The 18,386-nt window shown below is 50.8% G+C and overlaps 1 protein-coding gene across 4 annotated transcripts; it reads left to right on the top strand.

Moving 5' to 3' along the window:
* The first annotated feature begins 62 nt into the window (after positions 1-62).
* ZNF263 (zinc finger protein 263) lies at positions 63-17,287 on the top strand. 4 transcript variants are annotated; one of them, XM_045461888.1, is made up of 7 exons: positions 63-1,179; positions 2,062-2,242; positions 2,703-2,776; positions 3,055-3,181; positions 5,046-5,162; positions 15,734-15,841; positions 15,929-17,287. In XM_045461888.1, exons 1-7 carry the CDS (start codon positions 793-795, stop codon positions 16,012-16,014), a joined length of 1,080 nt encoding a protein of 359 aa, XP_045317844.1. In that variant the 5' UTR covers positions 63-792; the 3' UTR covers positions 16,015-17,287. The 4 variants fall into 4 exon arrangements, with proteins under 4 accessions (XP_045317844.1, XP_045317845.1, XP_045317842.1 ...); XM_045461889.1 differs by lacking the exon at positions 15,929-17,287 and adding an exon at positions 13,929-13,975 and having other exon boundaries at positions 15,734-15,842; XM_045461886.1 differs by lacking the exons at positions 15,734-15,841; positions 15,929-17,287 and adding an exon at positions 5,662-7,723 and having other exon boundaries at positions 66-1,179.
* The last annotated feature ends 1,099 nt before the right edge of the window (positions 17,288-18,386 follow it).

The raw sequence follows: 18,386 nt of genomic DNA, 5'->3' as shown, positions 1-18,386 counted from the left end.
ACTACATCTCCCGGCAAGCCCCGCAGCGACGCTGACCCGGGCCGGTCTACACGCTTCCTGACCGCTTGCGTGCTTCTGAGGCCGCCGGGCCAGAGGGGCTCTCTCGTGCAGCCCGAGTAACCAGAGCGGGTGGGGACTGCCTTTAAATCCGTTATGACCGGGCAGTGATTCTCAAGCTTGTCTGTGGGGGAAGAGCTTGTTAACAATTCGGGCCGTTTGGCCCCACCCGACACTGACGCGCTGGATTTCGCGTGACTCGGGTTTTCACTTTAGTAAGCTTTCTGGGAATTCTGATCCGGTAGTCAGCCGGTCCCGCCCGCCTCAGGCATGTTTTCCTCTAAACTTAGCTGCCCTGCCTCTCGTCTCCAATTGGCCGTCGCTCGCCCCGTCTCCGCAGACAACTCTTCCCCTCTGGTTGGTCGGCGGTGAAGTCTGTGGCGAGACCTGACCCAATGGGCGCTAGAGTTCGCAGATCGTGACCCGGAAGTTGATCCTGAGCCTGCGCCGTTGGCTGTGGACGCCTAAGCGCGCGGGGACTTCCGGCGTGAAGCCGAGCGCCTAGGCTTGCGTGAGTCGGAGACGAGAGTCAAAGCGCGGTGTTCCGCTCCTGCTGTGGGGTGGTCTTGCCGGTTCCTGGACAGGGGGCCGGCGCGACGGCGCCCGTGATCGGCTGAGGCCAAGGCACCGGAGCCGGCTGCGCCCGGGCTGAGGCGGGGCTCCGCGGGGCCCGGGAAGCCTTCTCGGGCGGGTGCAGCGGGTTTCGGGGCCAAGGTGCTCCGGAGGGGCCTGAGGATGGCGTCGGGCTCGGGCTGCCAAGACCGGGAAGGGCTCCTGATAGTGAAACTGGAGGAGGACTGCGCCTGGAGCCAGGAGCTGCCGCCGCCAGATCCGGGGCCGAGTCCTGAGGCCTCCCACTTACGCTTCAGAAGGTTCCGCTTCCAAGAGGCCGCCGGGCCCCGGGAAGCCCTCAGCCGGCTCCAGGAGCTTTGCCATGAGTGGCTCCGGCCGGAGCTGCGTACTAAGGAGCAAATCCTGGAGCTGCTGGTCCTGGAGCAGTTCCTGACCATCCTGCCCCAGGAGATCCAGAGCAGGGTGCAGGAGCTGCATCCGGAGAGCGGCGAGGAAGCGGTCACCCTTGTGGAGGGCATGCAGAGAGAGCTTGGGAGACTGAGACTTCAGGTGAGAGAAAGAGCTGTCTTCGGTTGCTTTGGCCCCGAGGACTAGGACATCGCGGCCGCCCTGTCCTCCATACCTATGTACTTGGTGCCCTGAGTAGACTCTACACGGGCAAGAGGTCTTTTTATAGTTTAGTTAGGAAGATTCATTCTCCAGGTTTTCCCCGGCAGGACAGAACCAGCAGTGAAGAATGCCCTCTTTCCACATGGAGGCAGGGGGTGTGCATTCGTGTGACCCCCCCGGAGTTAATTCGCAGGGTTCAAATCCTCACTCTGGTCTGTAGCAGTTTTGCGACTTTGGGCAAATTACTTAATCTCTTTAGGCTTCGGATTTGCCACGTAGCAAAGTGAGAATGACAAAACATCTTCCTCGGGTTGTTTTGAGGGTTCCGGGGAGAGTATCATGTAGTTTTGACCCCACTGCTGGCTAATAGTGCTTCATGGCTGTTAGCTGTTGTCAGGCTAGGTTCAGTAGCCTGGTCCCCTCTGCGGAGCTCGGTCGGGTTAAGGGTAGATTGAGAAACACGGTTTGGCACTGAGGCTCCGAGGGCACTGGTCCCCGGGGGCAGTCAAGTTGAGCTTACCCTGAAGTGAGGAATGGCAGCCTGTAGATACAGTGGGGGCAGGGGGAGGAGGCCAGAGGGAGTCAGGTGTGTCAGAGAGCTGAGTGGGGAAGGTGTGCCCCGGGAGCGGACCTCTTCCGCTCCGATGTTCTCCAGCACTCACGGGACCAGAAAAGCGTGAAGTGGAAACCATGCTTCTCTCTTGCTGGACCCAAAGGGATCGCCGGTCGTTCTCCGTTGAAGGCTTGCCCTCAGAATTCTGTACTAATCTCCCTTCCTCTCGGGCCCTGTTATGATGATGAGTGATGTGGGTTGGTTCCCAGGTCACAAACCATAGGCGGGGAACAGAAGTGCTCTTGGAGGAGCCTTTGCCTCTGGAAACAGCACGAGAGTCACCGAGCTTCAAGCTGGAGCCAATGGAGACTGAGCGAAGCCCTGGCCCCAGGCTGCAGGAGCTGCTAGGCCCCAGCCCCAAAAGGGACCCCCAGGCTGTAAAGGAGAGGGGTGAGGAACAGTTACCGGGGCTGGGGGGAGGGAGGAGGGGCTTCCGGGTTGTTCCCTGACACCAGCAGGTGGAGCATCACCGCCTAGGTGAGGGAATTTCTGACCTCAGGGTTCCCAGGCGTGGAGTCAAAGACCTAAAAATGGTGGTCTGGGTTCTTTGGGGGATGGGAGCGGGGCGGGGGGATCTTCAAGTAAGCCCCTGTGTATGCAGAACAGAGACATTGAGAGCTTTGAACGATTGAGGGCTTGACTGCCGCAGGCCGGCGGGGAAGTTGCCTGGTGCTCTTTGCCCACCTCCGCCATTTTGGATTTCGCTTTATGACGCCTCCGTTGCCGCCTTTTGCTCATTGTTCGATCCTGAGCGGAGACTGGGTGTTGGGGAACGGATACGTGTTGTAATAATCCTTGGGCTCCCGAGAATTACAGATGCCTTTCTCATCATGATTTCTGTCACCTTCAGCATTGTCTGCTCCCTGGCTTTCTCTCTTTCCTGCTGAAGGAAACATGGAAGACAAGGAAATGACTGGGCCCCAGGTGATGTGGAAGTTCTCGTTGTCTCCCCCCAGCACCCCTCCCCCCAGTTGTTCTCGTGGGGACCGGGTCTTTTTTGCCTCTTGGAGAGGATCCTTTGTCCCTCACCACGCGCCGCCTCCCCGCCTTCTTCGTTTCCTCCACACCCCACTTGTGGGCCTGCACCCTCCTCCCCTCTGAAGTGTGTCCTTGGCACCCTGGGTTTTGCCCCTGTAACTCATGACTCTGCTTGAATTGTTCTTGGTGCCTCAGGGGCTAAAGGAGATCTTGTGCTCTTTCAGTTGCCTGAGAGCTTAGAGGACGTGGCTATGTACATCTCCCAGGAGGAGTGGGGGCATCAGGATCCTAGTAAGAGGGCCCTCTCCAGGGACACGGTGCAGGAGAGTTATGAGAATGTGGACTCACTGGGTAAGGACTTTTTTTCCAGGCACGAAGACTCAGCCCTTTCTGACCAGGGGCCTGTCCCTTCGCCACTCACTTCCTGGACATAAGTTCTGAGTTTTGCCAGAAGACCTCCCTTTCTCTAAAGCACCCCGGATGAGGATCCATTAAATATCTGGCGGTTGGCACAGTTGGCAAACTTACGGCCCCCAGCCGCCAGAGCCAAAGGCAGGGACTCTGAGTTTTAGTGGACTTCCCGGGGCAGAACAAATCAAATCCGCTGACAACCTCCCCCCCCCCACCCCCCCGGCCTCCCCGTCACACACACTCTCCGTTCAGCCTCCCCCACCCCTCCATCGCACACACTCTCCGTTCAGCCTCCCCCACTCCACCCCCCATCGCACATACTCTCCGTTCTTGATGCCTTGCAATTTTGAGATGCTTATTCTTCTGGTCTCACTCATATTTTCTATGCTTCGTTAGTATTCCTAGGCCCTTCTCCACCTTTCGGGGGGCACTGGCATCAACATTCCAGCTCAGCAGCTATCCCAGCCCTTAAAAATTCAGGAAGGAGGGGGGAGGCCTTTTGGGAATTTGAAAATTTTTGTATATATATACATATATACATATATTATATATATACACACACACACACACACACGTATATAATGGGATAAATAAGATGTATCTATGTGTTAAACTGTTATGCAGAGATTAAAAATGATGCCTATGAAATATGACAAATGACAGTTGGATCTAGGTAGAGTGTATACAGACACTGTAATTCCTTCAACGTTGGATGTATGAAAATTCTTCCATTAAGACGTTGTGGGAAGTCTTTTTTTTTTTATTCGTTTTAATGCTTTTATTTATTTTTGAGACAGAGAGAGACAGCATGAGCAGGAGAGGGGCAGAGAGAGAGGGAGACACAGAATCCGAAGCAGGCTCCAGGCTCTGAGCTGTCAGCACAGCGCCTGACACGGGGCTCGAACTCACTATCTGTGAGATCATGACCTGAGCTGAAGTCGGACGCTTAACCGACTGAGCCACCCAGGCGCCCCGAAAGCTGTGGGAAGTCTTAAATAACAGCGATTCTGTGTACGTTACGATTGTAGCCATACTGACACGTGGTAGAAAAGAGTCACACTTTGTCTTCATACATCGGGTCTTTGTAAAGAGAGGCACAGTTATCAGTTCACTTGCAGTAACTCTGCGTAAGGGTCATCGCTGGGTTTGGTTCCCTTCACTGGGACCTTCTCCAGGCTGTCCATCACCAGGCCATGGTTTGGTGCCCTGAGCTGAGCCTAGCTCTCAGTGCTTCGTGGGAAGAGAAGTTGGGGTCACGAGTTCTTGGAACTAAACTGTTTAAAGTCCGAGTTTGTTGGGATTGGTGTGAGGTTTTAGTTTTAGCATCGCACAGGAATGGCGCTCCTAGGCTTTAACCTCCGGGTCATCTCTCAGAGCCCCAGATTTCTCTCTGACGGTCCACCACGTTATGTTTTATCCTGGAGTTGTCTTGTGGAATGTAGTTCTAGTTTATATTTATCTGTGAGAGTTGGGGCTCTTTTATAATATTAAACTAATTCCTCAAGAACTGATCACTCTAATCATGTTTGGTTGTTTTAATTACAAAAGTGTACGTTCTCACTGCACAATATCCCAAGTGCTACAAAAGCGTAAAAAGAAAAAAGAGTCATAGTCCCCCTCCTCCAATTTCTTTCTCTGGAGATAAGCACTGTGAACAGTTTAGTGTATTGTCAGACTGACTACTGTCAGCCTCCGTGTGCCTTGTGTGGGTATGTCCACTAAGCGTAGGGGCCAAGATTATCTTTGTTTCTTCTGCCTGGTAGAGGGAGTGGTGACAGACATCTGTTTCTTTCGTTGTGAACAGAGGCTCAGGTTCCCAGTCGGGAGGCTCTAAGTACCCAGGTGGAACAAGGAGGAAAGCCATGGGATCCCAGTGTTCAGACTTGCAAGGAAGGCCTGAGTCCCAGAGGCCCAGCTCCAGGTAAGAAGGAATGGAGGTGAGCAGCCTGCCCAGCTAGACTCCCACTGTTGGGAGGGAAGCCCTCAAGGACTGGGGCGGAGGGCTAGCCCATCACCGCTGCCAGGAAGATGCATTGCTTCCCGTCGCCCCACTGCCCATTTCCCTCCCACGGTGCCCAGCGTAAGGGGGCACTCACTCCTGGGGCCCGCCCCAGTCCCAGCCTTGCTCCAACCCACCCGTTTCCACAGGGCAGAAGCCAGAGGCTCGGTTGTAGAGGGAGTCGGGGGCCTGTACAAGCGAGTTCGGGCCTGGTCTGAGCTCTGTTCCTTTGCGACGGCCCCACCTTTTATCCTCTCTAGGGTATTTTACCTACATGGGGAAAATGGGAAACTGAGATAGAACCAGCCTTTCTGGATGTCTGCCCTCCAGACGTCTGGACGTCTGGAGGAGCAGATCTGTGGGATTTCCTTTTGTCTCGTGTAGGAATAACGTAGGGGTTTGGTTTCTCTCGCTCTGCCAGGAGAAGAGAAGTTTGAGAACCAGGAAGAAAGTGCTCAGTCCCTTTCCCCCGAGAGCGCCCACCCGCAGGCGCTGCTGCCTGGCCAGGCCAGAGGGGAGGTGCCCTGGAGTCCTGAGCAGGGAAGGCCTCGGGACAGGGCAGAAGGGCACTGGGAGCCTCCCCCAGAGGAAGGGATGGAGCCGTCCTTAGTGGGGGCCACAAGTTGCAGAGAACAGGGGCGACCGAAGGAATCGCAGCCGAAGAAGCTCCACTTATGTCCCTTGTGTGGCAAAAATTTCTCTAACAACTCGAACCTAATTAGGCACCAGAGAATACATGCGGCAGAGAGACTGTGTGTGGGTGTGGAGTGTGGCGAAATCTTTGGTGGGAACCCACACTTTCTGTCACTACACAGAGCACACTTGGGAGAGGAGGCCCATAAGTGCCTGGAATGTGGAAAGAGCTTCAGTCAGAATACCCACCTGACTCGCCATCAGCGCACCCACACGGGGGAGAAACCCTACCAATGTAACGTATGTGGAAAAAGCTTCTCTTGCAACTCAAACCTTCACAGGCACCAGAGGACGCACACAGGCGAGAAGCCCTACAAGTGCCCCGAGTGTGGGGAGATCTTTGCTCATAGTTCCAACCTCCTTAGGCACCAGAGGATTCACACGGGGGAGAGACCTTATAAGTGTGCCGAGTGTGGGAAAAGTTTCTCCCGCAGTTCGCACCTCGTCATACATGAAAGAACTCACGAGAAAGAGAGGCTTTACCCCTTCTCGGAGTGTGGGGAAGCAGTGAGTGGCAGCACCCTCTTTCTTAGCAACCATGGAACCCACAAGGCAGAGAAGAAACTCTTCGAATGTTTGACCTGTGGGAAAAGCTTCCGGCAGGGCATGCACCTCACCAGACATCAGAGAACACACACGGGGGAGAAGCCGTATAAGTGTAACCTTTGCGGGGAGAACTTCTCTCATAGATCCAACTTAATCAGGCACCAGAGAATTCACACGGGAGAGAAACCCTATACCTGTCACGAGTGTGGAGACAGTTTTTCTCACAGCTCCAATCGCATTCGTCACCTGAGAACCCATACGGGAGAGAGACCCTATAAATGTTCTGAATGTGGAGAGAGCTTTTCTCGGAGTTCACGCCTTGTGAGTCACCAGAGAACTCACACGGGATAGAAACAGCGGCATTTCTTTCTGGCCCAGAGAAGGTGGCCTACTCAGAGGGTCCTGTTAAGAGCTGGTATTCTCTGCCCAGCCGACCAAATCATCTGTTTTTAAGGTAATTACTCTAAAGAGGATCAAGGTGGGGGTCACTGTGAGGGAGGTGCAGGGGCAGCAAAGGCTTAGCATAGAACTAGAATGCAATTCTGTCCGAACTCCTGAGGGTGTCAAGTCTTCGAGGTGACCTGCTCCGGACAGAGTCCTCTGTGAAGTCTCACGTCCCAGGGCACACTGACTGCCTTGGTATACTTAGGCAGGTTGTGACTTGGGTGCCTTACCGTGTCCATTGTCCGTCCCAGCAACTTTGGGGATCCATGTGATTTTCTGATACTGCTTCCTCACTTGGAATGTTCAGCAGGGGCATTTGGGCTCCTGAGGCCCTTGGGACAAAAGAAGGGCGGAGTGTTCTGGAAACCAGCTCAAGGCAACAGAAGACTGGTTGGTGAGTTGCGGCTCCCTGAGAGCCCTGGCTGGGAAGCCGTGGGCAGTCCGGGGCCGTCACCACAGCGCCACTCTGACCGAAGTGCCCGCGCCCAGGCCAGGCATGTAAACGTCACCTCAGGCAAAAAGGAACCAGAGACCTGAGGGAGGTGGTGAGAAGGAGTTAGCAGTTCGGCACAGATGTCGGCAGAGGAAGCCAGACTGTGGATTAGTTCACCCTTGCAGAGATTAAGACTCAATCCCCCCTCTGTCCAAGAAAGAAACAAGAGCTCTGGAGTCTTCAGAGGGTTCCACGAAAGATGGGTTCCCTGGGAGGCTTTGCAAGTGTGGATCCTGGGGAGATTAGGGATCTTGCTTTTCCTTGTTGAAAATATGTTTGGACGGTAATAAATGTCTTCAGGAAATAAGAAAGCGTGTGACTCTTCTTTGAGGACCTTTTGTCTTGGCCTCCAGTGTTGACTTGTCTTCTGTCTGCTTTGGCTAGAGGACCTGCTTTTTCTCTCTTCCTGGGTTGGTCAAAGAAGGTTCCGGTGAGGTTGGCCAAGGACAGATAAGGTAGGGTGTGGCCCTGGCTGGGCTCCAGGTGAGGACCGCTCTGTGGTAACAAAGGGTCACGCCTGGTAGCTGTTTGGGGTCATAAGGGTCTTCTAGAAGGTTTCTTTCCTTTCTGTGGTGGACAGCAGTAAAATTGCCTTTGATTCTTTGTTGGGAGTGTTTACTTTCTTGTGATGAAGCTGAAGGAAAATCTGGCTCTTCCGAGCCTGCATATAAGTGAATTAATGCCCATTGATTGATGGAGGAAAGATACAGGGGAGGGCACATTTTTTTTTTTTTTTTAGGGGAAGCATTCTGTTTTAGAACGGGGAATTCTAGGAGTGTGTTGTCATAAGAAAGAGGTAGAATACCAGAAGTAGTCTAGGAGTAGGAAAACCTCTCAGGATTTGGCCCTGGAGGAAGATCGCTAACTGTTTTCTGGGAGAGGAACATGGAACATTACCTGGCAACTGGCTACCAAATTTATCGATTTTAAGCGAGGGAAGCAACCCTGCCTACCCCTTTCCCGCATTTCCGTAGCAGCCTTGTCTCGGCCCTGCCTCAGCTTAGTGGGAGTTTTTCCTTCGTTTCCTGAGCTGATTTTTAAAAATCTTTGTTTGTTATTTCTCCTCCTTTCTCCACAAGAGGGCAGGGATAATGCAGGGGTTGAGGGGCAGGGGAGAGTATGAAGATTGGAGAGCTTAATTTAGGACCCTTGTAAGAGCAGGACAGGGCTGCTGGGCTGCTGATGGCATGAAATTGGGTGGGTGATGTCAGGTTGATGTTACGAAGCAGTGTCTCTGGTTAAGACTGCAACCGGGGTGCCTGGGTGGCTGAGTCGGTTAAGTGTCCAACACTTGTGATTTCGGGGCAGGTCATGATCCCAGAGTCGTGGGTCAGGGAGCCTGCTTAAGATCCTCTCCCTGTCCCTCTGCACCACCCACCCACCCCCGACCCGAGACACGTACCCACTGCACACTCTGTCAAAAGAAAAAAGCCGAGGTTGCCATTTACGTGGATTGTCAGTCTCATGAGAATGGAAAGCACCTCTCCCTTTCACCCCTCTCTCCCGTAATATCACCCATGCAGACCTTCCGACGTGGTCCATCTGCTGTTGCGCCTACTGGGAGCACTGAAGCGTCAGGCTAGAGCAGTGAGGGCCCCCAGGAGTTTACTCCTGGCACTAAAAAGACTTTCCAACAGGAAAAGTCCCAAGTCCCAGCCTCCAGGCTAGCTCCCCTTCCAACAAATTCACAAGCAGAGCTGTTGTCTGTTTTAATGAGATGATCTCACAGAATATGGCACGTAAAACATTGAGCTCCGCATCTGGCACATAGAAAGTGCTCGTTTATTCATGTCATCTGTGGGCAGATAATCCTGGCAAGACTCTTTCTTCTGAGCCCCCTGCCACTACTACCAACGTAAGACCTGCTGGCAGAAATTTCAGGGAGCAGTCTGTTAACTGCGAGGCGGGATTGATGATTTCTTTGTGGTTGTATCACAGCAGGTCAGAGGTCCTCCGCATAGGCTGCCGTGAGGTCACTGCAAGGGATGGCCAAGTGTGTGCTTTTTATATTCATATTTTTATGTTGCACACACATATTTTACATTTAGACTCTTACCCACTAGTCCTTGAAAAAGAAACCAGAACAGTCTCCAAACTGGTTCTTAGGATAATGGGAGACTGACACAGGGGCAGTAAAGACCCTTGCTCCCTCAGCCCGTATGGGTACAAACTAGACCTGGGAGGGAACGTACTGACCGTGAGCACTAGCCACAGTCCTTGTAGCAAAGGTAGCACAGACCAGCAGAAGGGCTTCTGGGTGGAGGATCAGTACCACATTTAAGCACTGAAAAGGCCTGGCAGAAGCAGGTTAAGAGCAGCAGGCCGAGGGGTGCCTGGGTGGTTCGGTCTCTTGGTTTCAGCTCAGGTCGTGATCCCAGATTTATGGGATCCGGCTCCACCTCAGGCTCTGCTCTGAGCACGGAACCTGCTTAAGATTCTCTCCCCCTCAGCCCTGCTCACGCACACGTGCTCTCTTGCTTGCTCACGCTTTAAAGCAACAACAAAAGCAGCAGGCCACACGTCACTGAGGACAAAGCTTGTAAGGCCAGAGACTGGAAACAGTGAAACCCTAAACATTTTTTTTCCCCCAGAAAAACTCCTTGGAAATCACTAAGAGTTTTTATTGCAGTAAAGAAATTTATGGGTCTCAATATCATAATCTGAACTTCCAGGTTTTGTACTCCCAGCCCTTTTAAGAAGAGTTTACCATGTGAATCATTACACTGTCAACTGATAGGATTTTGGAAAGTGCAAAATCCCCTCCACAGCTTTAAGACTTCTTCTTCTTCTTCTTTTTTTTTTTTTTTTAATTTTTTTTTTTCAACGTTTATTTTTGGGACAGAGAGAGACAGAGCATGAACGGGGGAGAGGCAGAGAGAGAGGGAGACACAGAATCGGAAACAGGCTCCAGGCTCTGAGCCATCAGCCCAGAGCCTGACGCGGGGCTCGAACTCACGGACCGCGAGATCGTGACCTGGCTGAAGTCGGACGCCTAACCGACTGCGCCACCCAGGTGCCCCTAGACTTCTAATTTTTGTAAATATTTCACAAGCATTTGAAACAACCAAGGTAAAAAGTTCTTAATGTGTGTTTCAAGAAACAAAGTAGCAAATTTATTACTGCTAGTAGACTAATGTCTTTGGGTGTCAGGAGCTCAAAGATATCAAGATGAATTAAAGCAAAAGTGCATTCATTACAAAAAATATTAGTGGATTTATCCTTTCAGCCTTCGATCTAGCTTGCAAACACTTCTAGATTTAAGAATGGACTCCCATTCTTGAAAGGGAGACTGATAACTTTTTCTGATGTGTAATTTTTACCCAGAGGAGCTGTGTGCTGCCTGATGTATGCAGTTAGGAGGCAGTGGGAATGGTCGAGGTATATTCAATAATGACAAAATGGTTGATTGAAAAATCCCTCAGACCACCAAGAACTTCGGTCAAATCTTCCAGTTAACATCCTCAATTTAGCGGTCCCAGAAGCTACAGTCAGAAGTCAGAACTGGTAACACACCGGGATCCAAACCTGCTCCACGTCTGATTTCCCCAGGCAAAAAGGGGAAGGGAAAGAAAATGGAATCCTGGTATGTTTTTGGACACAATGTGGAGTCGTGTCTGCCTCAAGGCAGGAAAACGTGCTAGAACCATCGTGTGAGTCCCCACCTCGAAGGTGAAGCTGCCCTTGAGCCCCACCCCACCCCCTCCCCGGCTCTTCTGGGAGGGGGCTAGCTCAAGTTTAGGAAGACTGCCCCGGCCACCGGAACAACGGTGAAGTGCCTGAGTTTCTCGGAGGAGCTCTAATCCTGAAAACGTTACTTCCAGAGGCAAAGACTTAAGTCCCTTCCTAGGCTTGGGCAAAGCCCAGCCCGTCGCGCCTCGGGGAAGGGACGCGGCGCCCCTAGAACCCCCTGCCGGAGTGGTCCCATCGAGGACCGCTCCCGCGCGGGGCCGGGGGAGGGGGTGGGGGGAGGGTATCCAGTGCCCACCGGGCGGGCGCTCGGCGGCCGCGTCCCGACAGACCTTTTGTCGCCCCGAGCCCAAGCTCTGGGGCCGCTCGGCTCTCGCCCTGGGGCCCGTGACCGCGCCCCGGAGGCAGCGGGCGCGCGCCCCTCTAGCTCGCCGGCAGTCGCTCCGCGGCTGCGCCGGGCCGCGCCTCCGCTCGCGCCCACCCCCTTCGCCCCGGCCGCTCTGGCCCGCCGGCGGACACTCTGTGGCGGCTCCTGGCTGCGCCCTTCCCTCGGGGGCGCTCTCCTCCCGCAGCCCGTCTCCGTCCCGGCCGCTGTGGCCCGCAGGCGGGCGCTCTACCGCTGCGCCGCTCCCCACCCCCGCTCCCCCGCTGGGTCTCGGCTCCCAGGGCCGGGCCGGGTCCAGTGGCCGCAGGGTTTCTCTCTCCCTCCTCCCCAGCGGACACCGGCGGCGCTACCGCACTCCCGAAACTTCCCCGGCCTCTCAGGTGCGCGTGCGCATCTCAGGTGTGCGGCGGGCGCGGCTCCCGCGGTCCGGCAGCGGGGCGACCGCAGGCCTGGGTGGTGTGGCCGCGGGGAAAGGGGAGGTTCCGGCGCCGGGAAGGGCGGGCCTGCCGGCTGCCCTGAGGCGAGGCGTCGTTGCTTAAATGCGGTGGGAAGCCCAAATAGGGCCTTAGGCCTCGCTGGTTTCAGTTCGCGCGCCCTGGCTACCGGCTGAGAAAGGATGGGGACAGGACAAGAAACGAGGGCAGAGAGACTAGAGACGGGTGCAGTGGTCCAGGCAGGGGGTGATGGCAGCCGGGGCCGGGACCCGAACAACGGAAAGGGACAAGTGGAGTCAAAAGGTAAGCCGTTTAGGACGCAGAACCGATTTCATGCGGGCCCAGAAGGAAGTCTAAAATCATAGGATGACCCCGAAGGGCATTGAAAATCTGCCCCGGACCTGTCTTTCCTGCTCTTCTCTGCCAGCTGCCCCTAGGGCAATCGTCCGGGGACCTTGCAGCTTCCCAGAGATGCACTCACATGGAAGAGCCTGAGCTCATGCTACCCTTTGCCGGGACTGCCCTGCCACCGCCCTCACTAAACTTCATTTATTTTTAAATGTTTATTTATTTTTGAGAGAAAGAGAGACGGCGCGAGTGGGAGGAGGGGCAGAGAGAGAGAGGGAGACCCAGAATCTGAAACAGGCTCCAGGCTCGGAGCTGTCAGCACAGAGCCCGACTTGGGGGGGGGGGGGGGGGGCGGGGGGGCAGAGAACTCACTAGCCGCGAGTCAGGACCTGAATCGAAATCCGAAGCTTAACCGACTGAGCCACCCAGGCGCCCCTGCCCTCATTAAACTTTAAAGCCCAGCTCAGAAGTGACACTTTTGACCCTCTCAGATGATTCCCCTTTTACCCAAGCACTCACAAAGCCCTCTTCATACTCCTCTTAGCTCTTACACATCGGACGTGGGTGTGCTCCTATTCGGTTTGTTTCTAATTCAGGTGTAAATGCCCAATACCAGGCTCGGTACATAGCATGCAAAGGCAAGGTGAAGTTTCCAGAATTAGTGAATACTTTTCAAAAGGGTGTGACTGCCGGTCACTTATTCTGGAAATTTATCACCCACGGGGGAGGGGCGTTTGATGCCATCACTTAAATTTAAAGGAACTAAAAAGCTGTACAGTAAGCTCACCGGACCTTCCCATCAACTTCCTCCACAATCCATTCTACCCCAGGCTTAGAACAAACACTAATGTGTTATTAACGCATAGGCCTAAAGTATGTTCAGACAAAAAGATATAAAATTGTATTTACAATGTAATGTGCCTATTTTTTAAATACGTAAAATATACCAAAATGTTAAACTATCATTAGTTGATAGAAGTTGGGTGCTTTCCATCATATATATATATATGTTATTATATATATATGTATATATAATCACATATATATTATATATATATATATATATACACACACACACATATATATATATCTTCTCTAATCAGCTAATTCCACAATAAGAGGACAGAAACACTAAATAGGTGGTACAGATTTAAGAAAGCAGAGCATGTCACACCATTAAACTAAAAACCAAATCTACTTTTATCTTTTTTCCTTTTTTAGTCTTTTTAAAAATAACTAGAAATAGCCTATACCTTCCTTGTTATATGTGCTGACTGAGAACGAATAATCTGGGACCACTAAACTCCTTATTATGCAGATCCTTGTCTAAAATAGAAGCCAAAATGGATTAACGAATATTTTTATACTTTAAAGAAACAAATTTATTTTTAAACTGTCTTAGAAACAATATATAAATGGGCATTGCTGTGCAAAATGAGGTCAGCTGATCAACACAATGACAATTCACAACAATTCTACATCATATAACATCATAGAACTACAGAAATCTGTAAACACAAAGCCTAATTACTAGAGGTTGAAGGCATATTGAAGGAATCCTTGATAATACGAGGTCTAGGTTTCAAAAAGCTACCAATTCTAGAATGGATTCTACTCTGGAACTGCTTTTTTACTATTTCTCGTTGCATCTCTTTCAGTGTGAAATGGAACCTTTGAAACTCAGGTGTGACATCAACAAAGTCAAGTAGGTAGTCCAAACTCTCTCTTACAGCAGATAACTTAAATCCAGAAGTCTGCTCTTTGGCTCCTCTTCCTTTCTGAGGAACTTCCTTTGTAATTTCACTTTTTGCTTTTGGGGGATGACCCTTTTCTTCATCATCCCCATTTAACCATACCCTCTCATCAGCCAGCGTGGCTTCCAACTCCCCACATTTCTCAAGGATTTCTCCATCGTCTCCATCTTCTAAGCCTTGAAATTCATACTCGGGCTCCTTCTTGTAAAGGAGATTTTCCCACGCATTCGCTATGGTGATTTGTTTTACTTCATCCCAACTCTTTGCCCAGTTAAAAACTGCACTTCTTACGTTGTAGATTTTAATCTTGGAAACTCCTTTTTCTCCTTTCTCTTGCTCATCATCACTTTCTTCAAAAATTACAAGACTCTCTTCAAGCTGCTTCCACCTATAAAGCCGTTTGCAGCTCAAGATGACACCATGATTCATTGGCTGAATCAAGGGTGAAGTGTTAGGGGGAAAGAACACACACTTTATTCGGCCATCCTCACTGGTTAGTGATTCAGTGGAAGGGTGAACTGGAGAGCTGTCTAGAAGTAACAAGGCCCTGACGTCCTCTTCATGGAGTCTTAAAACGTCAAGTTGAAAGTGCCTGACCTCAGGAACGAAGTTTTGAAAGAACCAGTCTGAGAACAATTCTCTGGTAAACCAGACATCTTTACTAGGTTTATATATCACAGGTAATGTGCTCGCGTCCTCTTTCACGCTTTTGGGCAGCTTTGACTTGCCAATAATGATGGACTTTAACTTATGAGTTCCATCCGCATTGGCACATAAAAGAGCAGACAACCGTTCTTTGTTTATTTTCCGTCCAGGCAGGCAGATCTCTTTTCTGCATGCCGGAATGTTTTCTGGCATCGACTTCCAAAAGAGGTCAGTCTCACCCCCACTGTACAGCTGAGCCAAACTCAGTTTCTCCTCTTGCATAAGCGTGTAGAGTTTTTGTCGGAATGGCTCAACGTTTTCAGAAGCTGCATTTAGGACTTGTTCCCCGCATACTTTTCGATTCCCGATTGCGTGCCTGTTTCGAAATCTAAAAAGCCAACCGGTGCTAGCTTTAAAGTCCGTGCGCCCAAAACACTGTGCGAATCTCTCCGCGGCAGCCTGAAGCTCCACACCTCTAACAGGGACGCCAGCTGAGCGTTTCTGTTGGTACCACATGTACACTGCGTCATCCACATCACCGTATTTGGCTCCTGTCGTCCTCTTTCTCTTCTCAGCCCCTACTAATGGCATGTCCTGCTTCAGTACAAAGTCCAAAATCAATTTCTTATTCTTTTTAATGTCATAAAATGTTGATTTACTGATCCCAAATTCATCCATTACACTTTTTAGAGATCGTCCAGCTTCAATCCTACTGAGGACCTTCATTTTCTCCTCCAAATTCAATGTCGTATACTTCCCTCTTTTATTCATGCTGAATTTGACTTCAAACAACCCAACAGGAGGAAAGAAGGGAAAAAACCTTACAGCTGGAAAAAATTAAAAGCAAAACACTAGCTCAAAGCCCCCAAAGGCACAGGCATTTGTACGGAGGGGTAACGGGCTAAAAGGGATAAAGGCTCATGACTGAAGTGCTAGTCTAGAGAGAAGGTCTTATGAACTCAGAAAGCCACCACAGTCAAAGCCCTATCTAGCTGCTGCTCCTGCAACACGTTCTCAGAATGACCGTGATCAGTTCTCAGAACCCCACCCTCCTTTCTTGATAGATACAGCAGCACCAGTCAGGAATAACAGGGATACCGGAATACTCTCCCTGACTCAACACAGGAAGAGACACCAGGAGAGGCGAGATGAGGCCACAAGGACGGACCCAGGTGAGATAAGTCTACGTAAAAGTGGTGGTGCTTGAGAAGGGTGTGGGAAAACCTCAGACGCAAAGACAGAGCAGTCTTGTGTTGCAGAGATGCAGTGTGGCTTCTCCCCTTCCAAGACGACCCGAGTTTACCTCACTGCCAGAAAAGAAAGCGGCGCTCATGTTGCTCTGTGAGTAGCGTTCACTGGACAGCAGCAGTCCGTCCGCCCGGATAAAGACTTCAAGCTATCCTGACATTGGGATGTCTGGAGAGCTGGTATTCCTGAACAGCTGTACAGTATCTTTGGGCGGACAAGAAAGTTAGGAGGTTCCGTCGTCCATGTGAAGAAATCCAACATTTATTACATTCAATATAGCATTCTCAGAGACTGAGTTTTAACTTCCTACGTTCACCAAGGCAATCTGCAAGTACGTAAAAACTGGCGAGTGGCACTTTTCCACTCTCAGAGCTCCTTCCTCGTGTACATCTGGAATACTCACAAGTTTTGTTTTTCAATGGCGCTTCTCCATTTTCAGAATTATCAAGTTTCAGAATCCTGGCGTTGCTTATAGATCAATCCAGAAGTTTTAAAAATATCATAGTTAAAATTTTTAAAAAAGATTCGACCTTTCCTTTCTTTTTCTAGATTTACATTAGGGTGCTTAGTAACAGATTTTTTTATATTTGAGACTTCACTTGGTTTCTCTTTACTGTAGATTTTGCTTAATGTGAATGAATACTCACTTTTTCCCCTGCTTGAAGGAATTTAAAGGGTTTCTCTATGGTGTTTCTGATCAACTGTCTCCTATAAATCCTTCTGCCGGCAAAGTCTTTGGTAGCTCTGCGAACTCAAATATTCCTTGCAGGTCCTCCTGGCGATGCCCAGTGCCATTCCATGTCCTTACAAATGTCCTACTCTAGGTTAATTTCATCGTTTTCATTCCAGATACACACACTCATGAGAAGTAACAAACACTGCCACTTTTATCCATTTCAGGTGCTATGAAGAAAGAAAAGCATGTCAGAGAAATAAGAAAAATGATTGGCATTTCAGTCATTTTTCCTCTCCTATACGGCACAGGCCGACTGGCTTTCGTTCATTCGTCGACCACAAAGAATTATCACAAGCTTCTCATCTAGGAACCCAGGAGAGTCCAGGCCGCTAGTTATCTGCTAACATTTGTTGCGAGAAATGACAACTGGTTTGTGGAGCACTGAGAGGATCATGAGAGAATGGGACTGTTATCGGTGTGGAGGCCAGTGCAGACTAAGATCAAGCAACTTTCTAAAAGGCAGCGATGAGTAAGGGAACTATTCATCCATAGCTATCATAGATTGAAAGAGAAAAAAGAGAATTTTTTAGCCAGTAGCAGCATCATTAACTCCAGCCAGTCACCCAGCAAAACCATTCAGCCCACTACACTACTTGTGAGGTATCTCAGAATAAAGTGTGTGTATTTGCAGTCATCGCTGCCCACTCATCATTTTTCAGGTGGTGCACTGACAGGGGAATGTGATTTCACAAGGAGAATCTCAGGGGACGTTGGTCTGCTCCGCAGCAAGAGTGGGCAACGTTGGCCCCAGACTCCAAAATACAAAAATCATTACTGGTCCTCGTTCACTATTCACCAGTTTGTGCCTTGTTTCCTCTTCCTGCTTCACAGGATCTCTTTCCCCACGTTTTCTCCCCAGCCTCCCCAACCAACTCCGTACCCATGATATGAATCACGCCTGCCAATACTGTGCAAGGGCACCGCCAGCACAACTTCACTTATTCACTTTAATAAGTTCCATTATATGCTCAGCCTTGGGCCTGATGGGCAGGATCTCGATACTAAGAGCAGAGCTGTCCACGGGTTCTGGAAGCCTGGGAAGAATAATTGCTTTTGAAAAAATTAAGTCCCAACCTGACTCAGATTCCAAGGAAATGAACCTGCTTTGAAACATTCCAGTGACTTCGATGCTTTTTCTTACCGCCTGTGTTTAATCCTTTTCTCTCTCGCAAAAAGGATCAGAGAGCGGCTCCCGATTCCATCTGAAAGCACCACTAACATAATGGGCTGGACCTGATCTCCCATTTTCATTCCCACCATAACCTTCCTTCCAGACGAACTGCCCTGGAAAGAAGCTCCCTCGGAAAGCCTGCGGGGATGCTCCGGGAGTTACTTTATTCAGTGCCATCGCCTCACTCCCGTGCTAGGCACTCCGCGGCAGGTCCACGAGAACTTCTTTTCTAAGGCAAGTCTCCTGCAAATGTAGCCCAGTCACACTTAGTGAAAAGGTACTGCCGATCTTCTCACACCCCAATCTTTCCCAGCTTTCGAGGCTTTGCTCTTCCCTTTCCCTCTCTGTGTGGATGTGGCCCCACTCCCTGGGGCGGGCAGATCCCTCAAGCCTTTTCCCGTTTCTTTTCCCATTTCCCCAACCACGGGTCAACTTTCACTTCTTGGAATCCCGCAGCGCTCAGCTCAGGGCTCCCTCTTCCTAGCTAGTGATGGTCGCGAAAGTGCCTCAGTCTTTCGGCCAGTCTCCGTGCATCAGAGACCTGGTCCTGCGGACTCTACCA

Source organism: Leopardus geoffroyi, chromosome E3 (genome assembly GCF_018350155.1).
Source record: "Leopardus geoffroyi isolate Oge1 chromosome E3, O.geoffroyi_Oge1_pat1.0, whole genome shotgun sequence".
Lineage (NCBI taxonomy): Eukaryota > Metazoa > Chordata > Mammalia > Carnivora > Felidae > Leopardus > Leopardus geoffroyi.
This window is presented reverse-complemented; position numbering and strand designations above follow the sequence as displayed.